The sequence below is a fragment of the Gnatocerus cornutus genome, chromosome 5 (genome assembly GCF_029298725.1).
Source record: "Gnatocerus cornutus isolate USDA-ARS CGAHR chromosome 5, icGnaCorn1.1, whole genome shotgun sequence".
Lineage (NCBI taxonomy): Eukaryota > Metazoa > Arthropoda > Insecta > Coleoptera > Tenebrionidae > Gnatocerus > Gnatocerus cornutus.
The window spans coordinates 17,361,869-17,379,914 of NC_142237.1; the positions used below are offsets into that span (position 1 = coordinate 17,361,869).

Below are 18,046 nucleotides of genomic sequence, written 5' to 3' on the forward strand. Positions count from 1 at the left end.
TTTATTGAATTGACGTCGCTCCCAAGGTGTTATGAGAATGGAGTTCTTGTTCTACCATTAGTCTATTCTTCGGCAAATGGAGTGACATGCACGGTAAATTAATTACACGAGGCATCATTACGGGGAGAAAAATAGACGAAGAAGTGAGGCACCCAAAAACCCTAATGGAATAGGGGAGTTTTCGATATTAGACGACTATTTATTAGTGTCAATTGGACGCAGGTGGTGACAATGATAGGTCACCATGATTTCTCCCCTCAACTAGGAGTGATCAGATTAAGAATTACCATTTTTCAGCTGCGGAGAAAGAGCCTTTAATTAAATGTATAAATCGCAATTATACCTTGTTAAGTTTCTCCATAATAGTAGACACCTCATTATTTGATGCAAGTTATGAAGAAAGCTCAGAATTATTATTACATCCCAAGTATAGTCAGCACGAAGGTCGTATTAAGACGTAAATAATAAATCCTAAGAAGTGCAACTGGGATTAGCATGCGATGGTCGCATCTCCGTCCACAGACTTGGCTTCTGCCAACGAAATCACTCCAGAGGGAGAGAATAATGCAACGAGTCTGATAGGGGTGCATTTTTTATTTCTCTCATAAAAAGACGGGTAAATATTGTTTCAGTGGAGTGCATTTTTCACTTTAGTGGTTACTCGCATGCTGAATTAAGAAGATCCATTCGTGGAAACTTAATTTTGCGGACTCCCCAAACGCAATATTTTTATTTGTTCTTCTAATGGCAGATAACTTTTCTCAGAAAAAGGCAGAAAGGAGGAATTATATAAAAGTACCATTTATACGAACGTCAAAGAAGCATCAACACAGTCATGGAATGGAGGGAACAGCAATAAAAAAGAATATTGCACACGGGGAGAGGGTGTTGCCAGTTAAATTACATCATCACGGTATTTTAGTGGGCAACAACACTAAACTGATCAAAACATTTTTTCTCGCTGAATTTACATAGTGACTAATACTAACTTCAACCCTACAAACTGCTCCTAAGTGATAAAACAAGGTAGTTGTCAAGTTTCGCGTGTTTTTTACTTTTAATTAAGCTCCTGTAATCAACGCCACAACTTTATGCAAAAAAGCACTGATAACAAGCCAGTCATGCAATATGTGTATTAACTCGACTCATGTATAAAATAGACTCCCTTTGTAGCCGATAAAACGGAAGATTTCATTTCGATAAACTTTTTGTGAGTCAGATTGATTGAAACTGAGTTCTAGTTTGAGTTGTAATAAATCACAAATGCTTGGTGCAACAGAAGTTTTATATAATGACACTTGTGATGAGGGTTTGAAAAATGAGCACTTATTTAGGTAAAGTGGAAATTTTCTCAAAGAATCTTAATCGTTGTACCGGCGGCTTTGGCTTACATAACATCATTAAATTTTGTTGTTGAAACCGTACAAAAGCCGCAGCTATTTTCTAGCAAATTAATTAATGAAAGTTATCACACAAAGTTGTTCGAAAACTTGTGGAAGCTCTAATGCCAGTATAATGAAATCTATTAGAAACTACGATTTTAGCTCGAAACTACATTTTATAGTCCATATTTCTATAGAGATCAATATGTTGCTAAATTCAAACATTCGAATTTGTAATTTTGAACTTGAAAATAAATCTTTTCTCTTCAGTGAGGTACGTAAAAAATTGCAACTGTTGCTGCTTCTCTTGCGATTTTATAATCTAAAAGAATTTCTGCTTGAACAATAGATTTATATTTAAAATTAAGTACTTGACGTTTTCTTTCTGAATCGCTGAACCGTGAAAGAATTTATAGATTTTTTTGCTCATGTATGAGATTTATGAGTTTCAGATAAGTTGCTTGTTTCCCGTGCTCCATTAAAGTTGGCGAAGAGGAAATTGTTGTTATTAAGATTATTGAACAGCGAGTTTGTTGTATGGTGAAAATGTCAATACCAGAACAATGTCAATAGTAGTTTGAATCCTGGAGCAATAACATTGCACGACAATCGCATAACAAATACACGAGAAAACCATTGAGATCGTCGTCCATCCAATAATTTAAAAGGAAATAAACAGTTTGGAAAGCGAATCGACAATAAAAGGAGTTATAGCATCCGAACTTTACAACAATTCGTACGTTTAGTGGCACCGTTTCTATTGAAATATGCATCCAAGTCAGTTTATAAAATGCTTTGACAGTTCCAACGTGCATGCTATAAACTACTATAATTTCCTTGGTGGGTGAAGGCGAATATGAAATTTTCTCCTTCCCCTTGACAAGAGGATTTCCTTTATGGTTAGCGTCAGATTAATTTTTCTATGACGGGGGTGAAATCAATACCAGGGGTGATGCGCCTTCAAGCCACGAACTTTTATTGCGTTAATAAATAAACAATTCCGTTGAACGGAAACTTTATAGTTCAGGGGTGACTTAGTATGAAATTTGAATTCTTGGCTTGACAGCTTCATTTCCTCACAATCACGAATAAAGTTTTTTTGTTCAGATGCCGAACGCTTTAAGGCGGCGATTTACCCAGAGCATTCTAGGTTTGCTGTGTCGTTTCTCTGCTGTAATCTTATAGTGTTACACACACATCCATCCCTTCGACGAAATTCAAGGACAGGGTGATGCTTTCGGACACACCGGCAGTACACTAACCATTTCAGACTCGGCAAACGAAGCGTTTTTAGCATAGCATTTTATTAGTTGAACTACAGCTCAGAAAGAGTAGACATTGAAGACAGCGATATAGCAAAAATAATGATAAAACATAATGCATAATATAAAAATAAAAACAAAAAATATAAAAGCAACAACAAACCAATTATTTAATAAAACAAAAAACAAACAAACATAAAATTAGCCGAAATTATTAAAACCAAGGCATTCCTTTGTCGCAACGCGAATTCACAAGCTCGGGTACCAAATTTGTTCAAATTTGATGCAAACTACAGTGAAACCTGTATAAAAAGGAATTGCAATCCGATGTTTACGATGTTTATATAACCTAAAACCTCAGCTGAAGTACAATACGAGGTAAACAATATAAACAAGACAGTCGGCGTGTAACTTGTTTTCTAAACAATTCCCAATTGTTTCTAAGAAAATTTAAAAGAGTAAACAAAAAATTTCACTTTTAAATATGCAATAGTCCGTTTTTTGGCTTCCGTGTTTGCGTAAATTCTGCTGTTTTTTTAAAGGTTTCAGGTCTTTAAAATAGTCAATTTTGTAAAAATCCAAACAGTTTTAGAATAAATATTTAAAATTCTAAAATTAAGTTATAGTAAATACAGACTTAACATAGAGACCGATCTAAGAGCCAAAAATTTGAAAAATTAGATAATGTAATAAATTAATTCTAAATAATATCGTCCATATTTGATAAAAAAAACTTTCAATCCTTTAATAAATTAAAATTGCAAGGCAAGAAATATGTTACGAATACCGGAAAGAAGGTAAAAGAAGAAAAACTAAGTGGAATGTGCGATGTATTTGTCAAGAGCTGTATGCCTTCGTTCTAAAGAATCCAATCTGTAAATAAAAATTTGCTTCTTATCTAACTGGACTGTGAATGAACCGAACAACAAACAGAAAAACTTGATGTTGTCTAAATTCGTAGTAAATCATAAATAAAGCCAAGACACAAATCATTTTTGTTGTTCCTGACACTATGGCCAATGGTCAACCTTCAACAAAGACATTTTTAGTAAGTAATCTCTTCAAATTTTAACACAACGTGAAAGTTATCCTATCACATCTGTTTTAATTTATTCTAATTGTTAAAAGTGTTATAGGTGTATTGTAAATGTGCGCTAGCATTAGCACAATTGAATATAAACAACCAATAAAAATGCAAGCAAAATAACAATCTTCAGCAGATTTTACCATTTATTAAACCTGCCAACAAAGAGTTTTATAAATAAACTTTTAAAAAATTAGTTATTATTTTTACGTTTTTTTAATAAAATTTAATAAAATCATTGACTAATTTGTATTGGTGAATATCTCATTATTTTTAATTAATATCATGGCGCTTAGAACAGTTTTTGAATTTCAACGTCAATAATTTTTTTCTCATTTGTCAAGACGACAATATTTAAGAACTCTCAATATCAAATTGCAAGTTTATTAACAAAGCTTAATAATATAGTTTTTGCAGTCAGGTTAATGTGACAATGTCTACTCGTAGTTTAAATAATTTCTCAAAATATGTGACTTGCCGCTGAGCCCGTTATTTAGGTATGTCAAGTCTTTAAATTTGAATGGACATCGAGTCGATTTCGAGACGAAATGGGCAAAGAAAAGAAAGTTAGTCGTTTATTATCGTACAATTTCGTTCAGCTCACTTCTCGGACACATGTTATTTTTTCCCTCACCATCATGGTCACAGAGGGTTGGTTTCAACCTAAGATGTACGCAATTTATCCACAATTTGGGCGATGCAGGCTTCATGTAAATTTGATCCTACATGATTATAAAAGAATTAACAGTGGAACGAACATGATATTCTTCTTGTCAAAGAATGGTTCTGTGTCGGGACGAAGAGCTTTTTACAAAAAGAATGTTATTTCCTGAGATATTTAGTTCTAAACTTGGCCAAATTTAACGATTTTCAACATTTTTTTTATCATACTGTCATTACTTTTTTTCAAAAAAACTCAACGTCCCGACATTAATTACTATCTTAACTGCAGTTTCACAAAATTTGAACTGATTTTTTTCACAGACAACGGAGTAATATCGAATTTTGTGAGGCCTGAAAACATACATTTTTCTGGAGGTAAATCGCCGCCTTAAATGGTTTCTACCATATTATAGAATTCCTAACTGCTTAGCACAAAAGGCACATGCGAGTCAATACTACCCGGACATAAAACACGAATGGAAAAGTGCCGCTGAAAGAATAAAAGCACTTTTAAATGCATTCGAAGCGGATGCAACCAGAAAAACCAACGGAAATGGGTGAAGCGTCAAAGGTACTTTGTTTAATCTATTTCTGACGAAAATGTAGATTATCCTGAATAAAGAGGAACTCTCAAGGAGGTGTTTTTGCTATATTCATTTCAATCAGACTTTGGTTGATACTTTATTATTCTCCAGCCAAATGGACGATGTTCCCAAGGAACACTTTTCTGACTTTTCTGAAGGCAATTTAAATGCCTATAATACCGATAAATCATGCCCTCGCTCGCAGCGCGTATTTCCATAGAAAAATTTCCAACTTCTATCCCTAGCCAATTGTATGACGTTTAAATGAAGCGGAACCGGAAGATCATGGTCTAGTCAGCACGAAAAGACACGAGCACTCTTTCAGCCGGCTTCCAAAACTTCAAATATATGAGATTACTTTTAAAAATCTGAACTTTAACAAACTCCTCAATTAAGTGATTTTTTCCCAATATTTCATCCTTCCGGGGAAAAATTAACAGATGGTCCATTAAACCCGTCGAAATTTTCACCCGGAAATGTGATTAGTTCATATGAAAATGTCCACTCTCGGAATGGACGTGTTATATTCAAGTCTTGGGGGCGCGAAAACGGCGACGTCTTGCAAGCACGTAATAGACAGGGAGGGAATAATCAATATTTCAAGAAGGGCCCCAGGCTTGCTTCGCCCCTGTCTCCAGAGACCACTGCGTTTGGAATACCGAACACTTTTTAATATTGATATAATGTATCCAGTTTCTATCACGTGCTGCAGTTTTAAGAAAAATAACGAATTTAGCGCCGCGTCATTCACTGGGTGGTGCTCTTTTACAGCGGTGTTAATAATTAATCTCTAAAGGCTTTACGCAACCACCGCTTTTATCAAATGGGTTATCTAAATTAAAAGCGACGGATTAAAACACAATGCCATTACAAAACGAATGTAATGTTGAGGAGTTTAGACGCCGTTGAAGAGGTTTGACCCCGTTTTTGTCTAAGTATTAATAATGACCACAACGCCTCTTCAGTAAACAAAAATTCAGCCATGCTTTCAAATTAGAAGTGCTTTGCTAGACATACGACTGATCTAGAGAACCGCAAAGGCTAACCCATTAAAACTGCATTTGCGCTAATTGCAAAACATATTTGAGCGTTTGATGTTTAAGGAAATTCCGTCTTGACGTTTGACATCCTGAAGCAATTTTTAATATACAGAAGCTTTTCCGCTTTGTTTGTAATCTTGGTTTCTTAAAGACGTCACTCCGGAATTCCTTAAAAACAAATGGACGTGTTCCAGCATGTTGTAAGAGCAACGGTGAAGCCGGTAATCTTCGAGATGCAAAACTTGTAATGAAACTGCGAAAAATTCCGGAAGATGGATAGGCCAATCTTTAGACGCCACGTCAGAAGCGGAGGCGGTACAGTCGGTCATACATCATACCACACATATAAGAACCAGAGCATTTCCTCAATATAAGTTATTTATATCTGCAAGTTAAGAAGACTGGGTCGGCATGTGTTCGTGATGGTTCCGCAATTCGCATTCTTTCGCTCACCACTAATTACTTATTCATCCTTGTTTCCGCAAACTGTTTAATTTTTCCGTGAGCCCTTAATGAAGTCATCAAGTCTGCGAAATGGGGTGTTAATCAGCCACCGCGAATACCGGGGAGGCATGGACCATATATTTGTGTACCTGGTGGTGGCACACATGTGCCATCCCAACAAGGTAGGGCACTGTCGTAATTGAATAATTGTGGCCTAGCCATAATTCACAGTTAATAGGAACGGGGGCATGAAATATGCATGTGCGGAATATGTTGGGGCGACACCCTTCACCGAAAGGGTAGGAAGTGACAATGTTTTATACATCTGGTGAGAGCTTACGCATCTAGGACGCCTTTAATCAGATGCGACGCGTGAAATTTGTCTGAAAAACTAAGCACAAAATTTTCGTTTTTCTATTATAAATTCTGTTCATCTTGACGTGTATAAATAATTGTAAGCTCTGATCCCCGTACTAATTCATAAGCTTTTACGAATCCTCGACTTAAATAAATATGTGCGAAACTTCCACTGAAAGCTCGAGCTTTGCCTGCATTTCCATGAGCTCCGTTTGATAGAAACTCATAAAAAATTGTTGCCCATATACTAAGTCGTTACAATTCTAGCCGATAGGAGCATTGTTCGGAAACGTTAATTTTTTATAAGGCGCTTTTTAGCGTTGTCTTTTATCCCATCCGGAGCTTAATTTATGTATGTTGACGTTAGTACGAGTAGCTTTGACAGGATCTCGTTCATCATATTTATCATTTCTTGAGCACTTTTTGTTGATATAAATAGTTGAAACAAATGTATTTCTTTAGTTTCAAGAGAAAATACCTGTCATATTTCAACAGAGATATTTTCATTAAATTCTAGACATTTCTAAGATTTATAAATGCAACGGGGCAAAAGTTACAAAGCGTTTTTACTGAAACAACGCTGAAAAACAAATAAAAATTTCTCTTTGCTCAACTAACTGTTAGATGAAAGAACATGTACCTGATACACTTTGTTACATTATTGAGGAAATAATTACTTGGTCATATTTGACTCACTGGATTTTTAGAGAAACTGTACTTCTAGTTTGAGATGAGTGCAGTTAAAGCTGTCTGAAGCTCCGATGTATGAGTAAAATATATTATAGAGGGGAAGCAGAGAAAAAATAATTTATAGCAGCCACAGCTAAACGAATTAGCTTGTGTCAAAACTGGTATACTGCGTGCGTTGACAAGGTAATCAAACAGAATATTAAGCTCTACATGAATTAAAAGCTTTTTAAAAGTTAACTCGTGTTTGCGCGAACCCTTTTAAAAACGCTATCTTGTGCTCGCACAATACATATGGTCCCCTCAGTCAATCCCCATCTGTCTGAGACGCTCCAGAGTGCAGACAGACACGAACCCCCTTTTAACTTCTTTGTGACATGAGATCTGATAATTAAAAAACGCCGGGAAAGCGAGAGGTATTCATTCAAAATTTAACAAATAAGGGAAGGCAGCGTCGAATGCCTAAAGCACTTCACCAAAACGAGAAAAAATGAAATAATTGTATACTCACATTCATGATGGCGTGCTCAAAGCTGTATCATCCCAGGATCTGGAAAAGAGAAATTTCATTTAAACTCTGAATTATATGGTGCTACAAAAGACGGTTTCAACCTGGACCAGACCTCACGCCTTTTGTGTGGAAACTTGGAAATTACATGCTACGACCAAACGGACCATTATTCGGAACTTCCAGATATGTATTTAATAGACGACCATACGAGTTTTTGTGACGCCATCTGTCGAGGGCCGACGCATTTACATAATGTCCAAATGCCATGCCAAGTTTAGTTTGCCTGGATTATGCACGACACTTGATGCTGATTGAGATTGTATTACGCTACATTTAAATAACATGCGGGACAGAAGCTACGCTATGCCTAGTTCTGAATATTTAAATTAGACCGACATATAAATTAGCTTTTGTTAGATTCGAAAGTGATAAGGAAACTTTGGTAACATGGGGATTTTTACATAATATCTTGTACATCCGTCATCTGACTGCACCAGAACTGTTTTCACTAAAAATACGCTTAAGGCGGCGATTTACCTCCAGAAAAATGTATGTTTTCACACCTCACAAAATTCGATATTACTCCGTTGTCTGTGAAAAAAATCAGTTCAAATTTTGGGAAACTGCAGTTAAGATAGTATGAAAAAAAAATGTTGAAAATGGTTAAATTTGGCCAAGTTTAGAACTAAATATCTCAGGAAATAACATTCCTTTTGTAAAAAGCTCTTCGTCCTGACACAGAACCATTCTTTAACAAAAAGAATATCATGTTCGTTCCACTGTTAATTCTTTTATAATCATGTAGGATCTAATTTACATGAAGCCTGCATCGCCCACATTGTGGATAAATTGCGTACATCTTAGGTTGAAACCAACCCTCTGTGACCATGATGGTGGGGAAAAAAAAACATGTGTCCGAGAAGTGAGAAATTGTACGATAATAAACGACTAACTTTCTTTTCTTTGCCCATTTGGTCTCGAGATCGACTCGATGTCCATTCAAATTTAAAGAGTTGACATACCTAAATAACGGGCTCAGCAAGTCACATATTTTGAGAAATTATTTAAACTAGACATTGTCACATTAACCTGACTGCAAAAACTATATTATTAAGCTTTGTTAATAAACTTGCAGTTTGATATTGAGAGCTCTTAAATATTGTCTTTTTGACAAATGAGAAAAAAATTATTGACGTTGAAATTCAAAAATCGTTCTAAGCGCCATGATATTAATTATAAATAATGAGATATTCACCAATACAAATTAATCAATAATTTTATTAAATTTTATTAAAAAATCGTAAAAATAATAACTAATTTTTTAAAAGTTTATTTATAAAACTCTTTGTTGGCGAGTTTAAAAAATGGTAAAATCTGCTGAAGATTGTTATTTTGCTTGCATTTTTATTGGTTGTTCATATTCAATTGTGCCAATGCTAGCGCACATTTACAGTACACCTATAACACTTTTATCAATTATAATAAATTAAAATAGATGTGACAGGATAACTTTCACGTTGTGTCAAAATTTGAAGAGATTACTTGATGTAAAAATGTCTTTGTTGAAGGTTGACCATTGGCCAAAGTGTCAGGAACAACAAAAACGATTTGTGTCTTGGCTTTATTTATGATTTACTATGAATTTAGACAACATCAAGTTTTTCTGTTTGTTGTTCGGTTCATTCACAGTCCAGTTAGATAAGAAGCAAATTTTTATTTACAGATTGGATTCTTTAGAACGAAGGCATACAGCACTTGACAAATACATCGCACATTCCACTTAGTTTTTCTTCTTTTACCTTCTTTCGGGTCTTCGTTACATATTTCTTGCCTTGCAATTTTAATTTATTAAGGGATTTAAAGTTTTTTTATCAAATATGAGCAATATTATTTAGAATTATTTTATTACATTATCTAATATTTCAAATTTTTGGCTCTTAGATCGGTTTCTATGTTAAGTCTGTATTTACTATAACTTATTTTATAATTTTAAATATTTATTGTAAAAACTGTTTGGATTTTTACAAAATTGACTATTTTAAAGACCTAAAACCTTTAAAAAAACAGCAAAATTTACGCAAACACGGAAGCCAAAAAACGGACTATTGCATATTTAAAAGGGAAATTTTTTGTTTAGGTACTCTTTTAAATTTTCTTAGAAACAATTTGGGAATTGTTTAGAAAACAAGTCACACGCCGACTGTCTTGTTTATATTGTTTACCTTGTATTGGACTTCAGCTGAGGTTTTAGGTTATATTTTTTTTTATTATATAGCTAACAAGAATTTTACTTCCAAATAAAAATTTACATATTGAGAATTCAGGGCAATGAATGGATGGACGAAAAACATGTTCACTTTAAAAGAATAAATAGAGTTACACCGAGTTCAAGAATGTGATAAAGAAAGTGTTTAACAATTAATAACTCAATTTAAATATGAAAAAAAAAATAAAAATTAGTTTAACGAAAAATTATTTCGGAAAATTTGTGTTACCAAGAACGAAGAAGTAATTAAACTAGTTATATGTATCAGGTCTACTTTTATAATCGCAAACCAAATGTATCGCCGAACGTTTTGAACATCAAAATTTGAAAGCTTCAAATTGTTGGCTGGAAATTTTTTGCGGAAGACATGTCAATGCTTTCAAAAAAAATTGTATAAAAAGGAAAACTGCTTAAATGTAAACATCGGATTGCAATTCCTTTTTATACAGGTTTCACTGTAATTTGGAACATTACTTGAACAAATTTGGTACCCGAGCTTGTAAATTCGCATTGCGACAAAGGAATGCCTTGGTTTTAATAATTTTGGTTAATTTTATGTTTGTTTGTTTTTTGTTTTATTAAATAATTGGTTTGTTGTTGCTTTTATATTTTTTGTTTTTATTTTTATATTATTATTTTTTCTATATCGCTGTCTCCAATGTCTACTCTTTCTGAGCTGTAGTCCAACTAATAAAATGCTATGCTAAAAACGCTTCGTTTGCCGAGTCTGAAATGGTTAGTGTACTGCCGATGTGTCCGAAAGCATCACTCTGTCCTTGAATATCGTGGAAGGGATGGATGTGTGTGTAACACTATAAGATTACAGCAGAGAAACGACACAGCAAACCTAGAATGCTCTGGGTAAATCGCCGCCTTAAAAAAGTAGCTTATCTCACTTTGGCTTGCTGATGTCGTAAATTAAAGTTAATACAATTTTTACGATTTTTAACATAACTCCCTTAAAAAATATTACAATTTTGTAATGAAGTTGGGGTGCTTTTATCTGAAGGAACAGCAAGAGGTCTTAATATTGGGGCATAAATTCTGGGGTCATAAATGGAACAGGTTTCATCGAATGTAATATAGCTAAATATAAAGGGAGGATTTTATGAAAAAAGCATATACGTTAACTTTTGTATATCTATCAGTCTCTTTATTTTACATTTTTTGGATCTTATTCTTTACATTCTTCCATCTTCCGCTCTTTGTATGTAAGTGCCTCATATTTGAAAAGAAAGAACTCTCATTTTTTTATTAGAACATCTCATAAATTTAAGTCTCGCTTTAATTTTACTGTTATTGCAACTGGTGTTAAAACTCCGTCGCAACTATGCACCCCGAAAGAAATAATCAAAAATTTTATCAAGCTTGTAGAGCCCGATTACTTTGGAAACAAACGAAAATGAGCCTTTTAACTGCGATTTTATTGTGCCGTTCCCGTTGAACACGAGTGTATTTCGCAGCAAATTGCATCTTAAAATTCCATATCAGCTCACTTTGCATATGTCGGCAAATATATATATGCAATTGAGTGTACTAAGACCCTCGGCGTAACCGCAACCTTATGTTATTTCAGACTCAATCTCCGAGTCGCCGTTAATTTATACGAAAAATTTATCGACTTTGTGCAAAAGCTTTGAAGTTGGCTACAAAGACGAGAGGTCCGCATCAATTTTCCGTCACTCTATTGTCATTCGCCGAAGAAATTGTTTTGGTGAAACGAGCGAGCAATTTCAAGACCTGGGTTTGAGAGATGATCCTTTCTAAGCAAAAGCGGAAATCTGCATACATCCGTGTTCTAATTTGTAGAAAGTGCACACAATGTGACACAGTCTGGCCAAATCGACCGAGTTGCACACAACGTCACGTTAGTCCTGCTAATTTTCCTGGGAAGGAAAGCTCTTATACCATAAAAGTAAATTGAAGCTCACACAGTATGCGAGTAGTAGCTGAAATCTGGAAAGCTGTAATCCGAAAGAGATTTTAATTTAGGAAAGTCGCCGTGAAAGATAATAAAATCTACTTACATAGCCATAGCGGGGGTTATAAAATGAGGATGTCATAACAAAAACGGCCATTTCAATTTCGACGAATAAAGAAGACTATGGGTGGGAAGATCGTTAGCAACAATTTCGGAGGTTGCTAAGAATATTTTGGAAGTTTCTACATGCATTAATAATTACTTTGTGCGATAATGAAAGACACCACTTCTCCTCAAGTCTTTTGTTATCTTACCAGTAACTTTTGTCACACAAAAGAAATCACCACAAAGAATTTTCATTGGAGTGAAAGTTGTTTTTTGTGCTCATTGAAATATTTTTATCTCTACTCAAATCAAAACTGTACATATTTCACACTCACTCTATATTTTCATTGAACGTCATAATAATTTATGGAAACTGCTTTGAGAATCTAGAGAACAGCTTCAACCCAAACGTTGGCAGCAGCTATCTAATATACCAAGGATATTTAAGCTTTAATAGGAATAATTAATCGTTGCTGTCTTCCGTATTAATACGAACTGGGAAATGTCATTTACAACACATTACCTGAAGGGAGAACTTTCCGCTTTCATTATACGCACTTTTACACGAGATTTACTAGAAACGTGGCTGCACTAATGCACTTTTCGTGTAGACATAATCTCATTAGCGATTTAGTGTAGGTAACTTATGTGGTGTTGAAAGAAAATTACTTTTTAAGCGGAGTCAATAATAAACTAGGTACAAGAGTTCTTGAGCTAGACAATTAGCTTTGTTGATAGGTGCAATATAAATAAATTGATCGCGATTTTTTAAGCCGCTCCTCGACAACACCTCAAGGAATTTCATCTAAGCGTGTTAAAGAATTGAAACAATACAATAACAGCTCAACAGGTTGTGTTGTTTAAACAAAAAATAGAAGCAGAAATAAAAATTTTAATTTACGAGAAAGCGCATCCACCATTTTTGCATGTCTAATTTTTACAAGATCTAAAAAATCTAACAAACTCGAAGAATTTAAAAAGCTCAAATAATTGACAATAAACTTTAAGTATTAGCGAATAATTGAAGAATTTAAAGAACTGAAAATGAAAATCTGTTGCCGAAAGTTCTAAAGAATTGAGTGGAATTTTGAAAAATGGAACAAATATGAAAACAATTTGAGTGGCTCACAGAAGGCAAAGAATCCCATAAAAACCTCTTGCAATAGTTTGCTGCATATTTGTAAGTAAGATTGACGGCCCTAATCGATATTTCATTTCATAATTCCGTATTTTGTTCGAGGGTATTATTGGTGATCTACAATTTCAATTACTTGGCCTGGAGCTTTCAGACAATCTACGAAGTTGAAAGTTCAATCGAGCTACAACAAGAGCATCGATTTTCTGTTGTAAAAGTGCACAATCCCTATATTTAAGTTCCAATGAAGTAACATTATTATCAACGTTGATAACGATGTTATTGTTTCTGAAATAGACGTTTCCATCACGGAAATGCCAAGGTAGACCGAAATGTCATAGTTGGATGTCGGAAATAAATTGCATCGAGCAAAACAGATTACATCATTAATTCCGGAGTACAATGCAATTTAGCGGCTACACATTACAGAGCACATCTAGGCGTAGGCAGAGCCTTTTACCACGTTCGTTAATTATAACCGAAAGAATGTCAACTCGCTCCCATCTCAAGACGAAACTATCCCAAAAGTGAATTATACAACAAGTTAAATTATCGACAGCACCTGAAAGTTCGACTAACTCGATTATGGAAAGTCACATATAATTAAAGCGGTGTGTGTCTTCACGACGTTACATTGTTTAGTGGGATGAGTCGTAAGGGGTATACTCGGTATACCGAGCTAAATTAGGACTGGACTGTTGTTTGAAACGGGGTAACAAGGCAAGCACTGTTGCGAAACTTGGGCTGTGCTGTGTTCTAATTGCGATGCTTATACATACGGCGTTAGCTCATGCATAAACAAAGAGATAAGTGGGAGACGGTGCTGCGATGGGGTTTCCATTAGGCCTAATCAGGGTTGGACACATTCAGATGCCAAATATAAATTTCGTGCTTTTCTAGAATCTGGAACGACCAAATAAATCCAACTTTTTTTTAACCATCGATTTTCGAGTGCAACTACATTACTCGGATTAAAAACCAGTTTTTGGTTTTCATTTTCTGCATCGGCAAATCAGATCAAGCTGGGCTCGTTCGGAGGCTTTCATTATCTAGATTTGATAAATTAAAGAGATACTGGGAGGAGAACCATAAAACAAATGTTGCAACGCTTTAAAGAATAAAAATGATAAAAATCACATTCAGCAAATTTGCATTTCGGTGAAATATGCAGAAGTGAATTTGCATTTAGAAAGAGTCAGGTTTATTGACAGCGGTCACTGGAGAGTACATACAACTTAAATTAGATTACACAATCATACATAGATATAAGATAAAGCAAACTAGGTCAGGAAAAACATTATGTCACAATGTATTCTTCGTGACTTTTTTTCTTAAATTAGTCGAAGGGTCACACAATGATTCTTGATTTTCTCAGAGTTATAAATACTTGCAACTTTATTATCATTGTTATAAATAGCCGCCTCTTCTTAGTATCACAAATCTTAATAAACTCCTTCTTTACTAGCGTCAAGTTTATAGACACCCGAGCTTGAAAGTCATCAACTGTTTGCTAGTAAAATGAGCTAACTTAATAATCACTTTTTATCCTCAGATTCATCAAAAATAAAACATAAAGTTAACAAACTAATTCGTTTCCTTTTGACGAGGCGTCGAAAATTAAAGGAGTAACGTTCCATCGACTTGAAAGAATAATGACTTCCCATAAAACACGTCGTACTATGAAAAATAATTATGAAAATGAATCATGTGAAGTACACACAACACGTACATTATATGGTTTTCTATCTTGCTGGGCGGAATGGTCTAGTTTATGGCACAAAAATAGAATAACATAAAAGTGCTAGTTTTCTGTAATATGCAAAAACATAGAGTGCTATTTATATTCCCTTTGTGGCGCAAGAGTAAACGAAATTATAGTTTGTATAAAATATCCACAACAAAGTGTGCCCATTTTTCTCTGCCCAAAGCTGAAAATGCACATAAAATTTGCATTCGTGTCGAAAACTGAGATCAAAATTGTGCTCAAAAATGCACTTGTTCCGATGGTCGTTAAAAGTGCAGCGCGAACTGTTTATTCTTGTCTTTTCCTATTATTTGGCACGACATAATTTAAAGCAAATGAAAAATGTCTGAGGGATTTATTAGTTTATCTTTCTTTTGTATTACGCCTTTTCGTAATGGACTCATTCATAACGACTTATTCTTTTCTTTCATCCATTCACGAGATATTAAATGAAATTTCGATTGGTATAGGAAACTTTTCGAGTTATCGAAAGCTACGTGAACGAGAAAATGCGAACTGGAACGCTGCTGCCATTAAACACAGTGTGATGTTTAAATAGCGGAACTGCAGAATACACAATAAATATTATCCAAGAACAATAGCTAATAAATATGGCCTTAGTCTGCAAATTATGACCGGGTAAACGTTGCACAAGGGAAGATCGCGAAATTTAAATAAGTGTTCGTTATCGTAAAATAAATTTGAAGTAATTTTATGGGAAGTTTCGATTTGGCGTTAAGACGCCGGATAAATTGGGGTAATTTTTTCCCGACAAGTATGACGATATCATTTTTTTCTGGTACGGCTCTGAGATTAAACTTTTTGCTTTCTGCAAGTTCCGGTGATTGATGACAGGATCTGTTGAGGATCCATCTCACTAACTTATGTTTCACTTCGATATGTGGCGGTGATTTTAGCAATTGATGGCTCTAGACATTAACTGTTGAGATTTCATCTGGAAACTAATAAAAATTGAATTTGTCCCGGCGCGAATAAATATCCATTTAAAAGTGTCTAGAGTGCCGCTTTAAATATGATTAATGCCGGAAAGTAGTGAAGACTCGACCAAGACATAGATCTTCATTTAAACTTTACATTTAAATAGGAAACCCCGTGCGCTCTGGATAATCGGGCGATATACACCTTCACAGTTTTAATGCATTTCTCCGCGGGGTGCAGCCATATTTTATAAAGTCCGCCAGTAATTTAAAGTTTGGCAGGAGAAAATTTTAAAAATTTATAATAAAGTTCATAAAGTTTGAATTTTATTAGGGACGTACGAAGACCGGAATCAATATAAAAGGCTTGGGTGAAATTTACGGTCACGGGCCTGTTTAATTATTCCAAATTTCAATAAGAAAGTACCCTAATCATTCAAAAATGTCTCCCAACATCTTCCGGCAGCGAGCTGACTAATTGTAATGGCAACCCTTACACAACTTTACATAGAGGAAGTTGTCGTTTTTGTTTCATGACGAGAATAGCTTCCAGCTTTTTACACGTCTCCTGAGAATTCAGAAGCAATCAAAATCATTGTTTTAGAACTTTCAGAAGTTACTGCAGAGCTGGGGTAGAATAATTTACTTTAAATCTGCTAAATACCACGAGGATTGTCTGGAAAATCTTCAGTGGCATAGATTAAAGATTACATCGGAAAAAAATCCACGAATAATACCTTCATGTGGCTCTAAATTTCAGTTGCAGAAATTTTCCCTAAACTTCGAGTCCGCAATCCCCGTGACCGCCACCCGGTAATTATTTAGACGAATCCGGGTATTTTATGTGCAAGTTCGCTCTGGTTGTTGCACAATTACTCTCCTTTGTCTAAGTTAGCAATGACAGTTTAACAGACTCGCTACAAGAGGAAACCGTTAAAGTAATCAAATAGTAATGAACGGACTCGCAAACAGCAACAAATACAGACCATTGCAAATGACGGGCCAAGGGAACTTAATGTGGTTTTAGGTCGAAGTTTCAGCACGGCTATGTATTGTACTTTAACGTTCGCAAAATTCTGTCTTTCACGACTCGTCTTCGCCACCAGCAGTATTAACTTCGAACTTAATCTAGACACGACGGACACGTACTTAGATGCATTCTGACGCCGCCGCAATCTTAATTTATGCAAAGCAAACACCGGAAATTCTTCAGCTACATACTCACGAACACGGTGATAAGTGGTAAGCTTTGCGAAATACTTTCGCGTTATGGAGACGGTGTACCAGACATGCTAATATCCTTGCGGATGATGCAGGAAATTTGGTATTTTATGGCCATGCGAAACTCATCTAAAATGCATTTTTCGTAAATTCTTCAACGACGGATTTATCGCCCGCAAACTCGCAAGACAATTTTGATAACAGAGACGCGTCGTAAATTTGGGAGAAAACTAATTGGAGTCCAAGAATTTCAAGAATCAAAGGTTGCGAAATAAATCAAACAGATACTTACACGCAGATTATTTATTACCATTCAAATCTAATAATAATAATTATGATTAAGTACCCATACAAACGCATCCTTGGCAGATGTTTTCCGTCTAGCGAGCAATTCATACTGAGAGCTCTTGCAGTGTGGAACATTTGTAAAACTCTCTGTAACATATTTTGCAGATACATACTTAATTAAATTTCCGAGAATTACTCATCTAGTTGATAGAGCTTTCGCTGTAGGCAGATTCAAAGCTTGTTCCACATTCAAAGTTCTGCATCCGAAACATGTCTGCACTGTAATATTTTTAACGAGTACGTAATTAAAGCCATGGTTGTGACAATTAACTGGAATTACTAATTACTCGTCTATTTGGTAGCGTGATTAACCCAAAACCCGATTATTGTTGCAAATCCTATTAATAACGTTAC

At 35.0% G+C, this 18,046-nt stretch overlaps 1 protein-coding gene across 2 annotated transcripts in view; it reads right to left on the bottom strand.

The window, feature by feature from the left end:
• The window catches only part of LOC148175234 (uncharacterized), a 129,489-nt gene that overhangs the window by 49,109 nt on the left and 62,334 nt on the right, over positions 1 to 18,046 (bottom strand). For both annotated transcript variants that reach the window (XM_088036731.1, XM_088036730.1), the window contains one exon: positions 8,015 to 8,053. In XM_088036731.1, coding sequence (XP_087892857.1) covers positions 8,015 to 8,020 — 6 coding nt within the window. In that variant the 5' untranslated portion in view covers positions 8,021 to 8,053. The remainder of the gene's footprint in view (positions 1 to 8,014; positions 8,054 to 18,046) is intronic.